The sequence below is a fragment of the Penaeus monodon genome, chromosome 24, assembly GCF_015228065.2.
Source record: "Penaeus monodon isolate SGIC_2016 chromosome 24, NSTDA_Pmon_1, whole genome shotgun sequence".
NCBI lineage: Eukaryota > Metazoa > Arthropoda > Malacostraca > Decapoda > Penaeidae > Penaeus > Penaeus monodon.
The window spans coordinates 14,242,192-14,243,282 of NC_051409.1; the positions used below are offsets into that span (position 1 = coordinate 14,242,192).

Consider the following 1,091-nt stretch of genomic DNA (forward strand, 5'->3'; position numbering starts at 1 on the left):
TTAATTCTTAAATATATGATATTATTATCGGTAATATTATAACGTATTCCCTGAGCCCTAGAATCGTATTACAGATAAGAGAATTTTTCAGTACATATTTTCCAACTTTGCGTCATTGTGTTCGATTTCCTAACGAGATGGTCATTCAACTTGTTGCTCCTCCCTCGTGTCTGCGGGGAATTCAAACGAAAATTTAACACTTGAAAAATATATTTGCACGTCTTAGAAGGATGCAAAAGGTGATATAGGTAGAGCGAGAAAACTTAGGAACACTCAGATGGTAGAAGGAGGGGATCTAAATGGTGATTTGACGTCGAAATTATAACTTTTCGCTGTGATAACAATGGCTCAAAATACGTCTCTCGAGAAGCCGATATTACATGTGGAAATTCTTCAGAGGAGAAGAAGGTGAGGGAATTACATGTTTTCTTCTAGAGTACGTTTTTTGAAAGATTCTCAACCTAAGATTTAGTTGAGTTATGTCGGAAGTGGTGAATATTACGCTGTACCCAGTCCTGCCCAACCCTATATTTCTTGGGTATTTTGGGTATTTAATCTACAAGTAACCGCGCCTTCGATTCGTTGTTGGTATCGATGGATTGCTTGTGGTATCTGGCTTGCAATTTCATTTGTTTTGATACAGAGGAAACCGCTGGAAATACTGTTCCCTGTGGAAGGTATGTATACATAGTGGACAAGATCAGTTTTATGTAGAAAGGTGTATGAATCATGGTAAGTATTTTGACTATAACAATCTTGAATCATATGAGAGTCACCTTTACCTAAGCACTGTGATATAACCGTAAAGAATGTGACTCTGCAGCTGGACTGTTGGTGGAGTTCAGTAACCAAACAGGTGACAGGATAGAACGGGCATTATTGGAAATGACGCCTAACTTCAGAAATGTAGAATCTGACCTTGTCATCTGGTGGAACATAACATTCAGTGACACTTTATTTCTATAGCATTTCCTTTGCAAACTAATAATTAGGGCAGTAGATAGGATGTAAAACTCGAGATTTCCAGCCTCTCCATAATACGTAATCTTCCTCCAGTGATGGAAAATGGCGCAAAATCAAGGAAATGAAAC

General features: G+C 38.0%; 1 protein-coding gene across 1 annotated transcript in view; it reads left to right on the forward strand.

The window, feature by feature from the left end:
* Nucleotides 1-123: 123 nt before the first annotated feature.
* LOC119588609 (pachytene checkpoint protein 2 homolog) overlaps nucleotides 124-1,091 on the forward strand; it is a gene marked incomplete at its 3' end in the record, with an annotated part of 4,182 nt that continues 3,214 nt past the window's right edge. Inside the window, 1 exon segment of the mRNA XM_037937250.1 lies at nucleotides 124-408. Coding sequence (XP_037793178.1) covers nucleotides 344-408 — 65 coding nt within the window.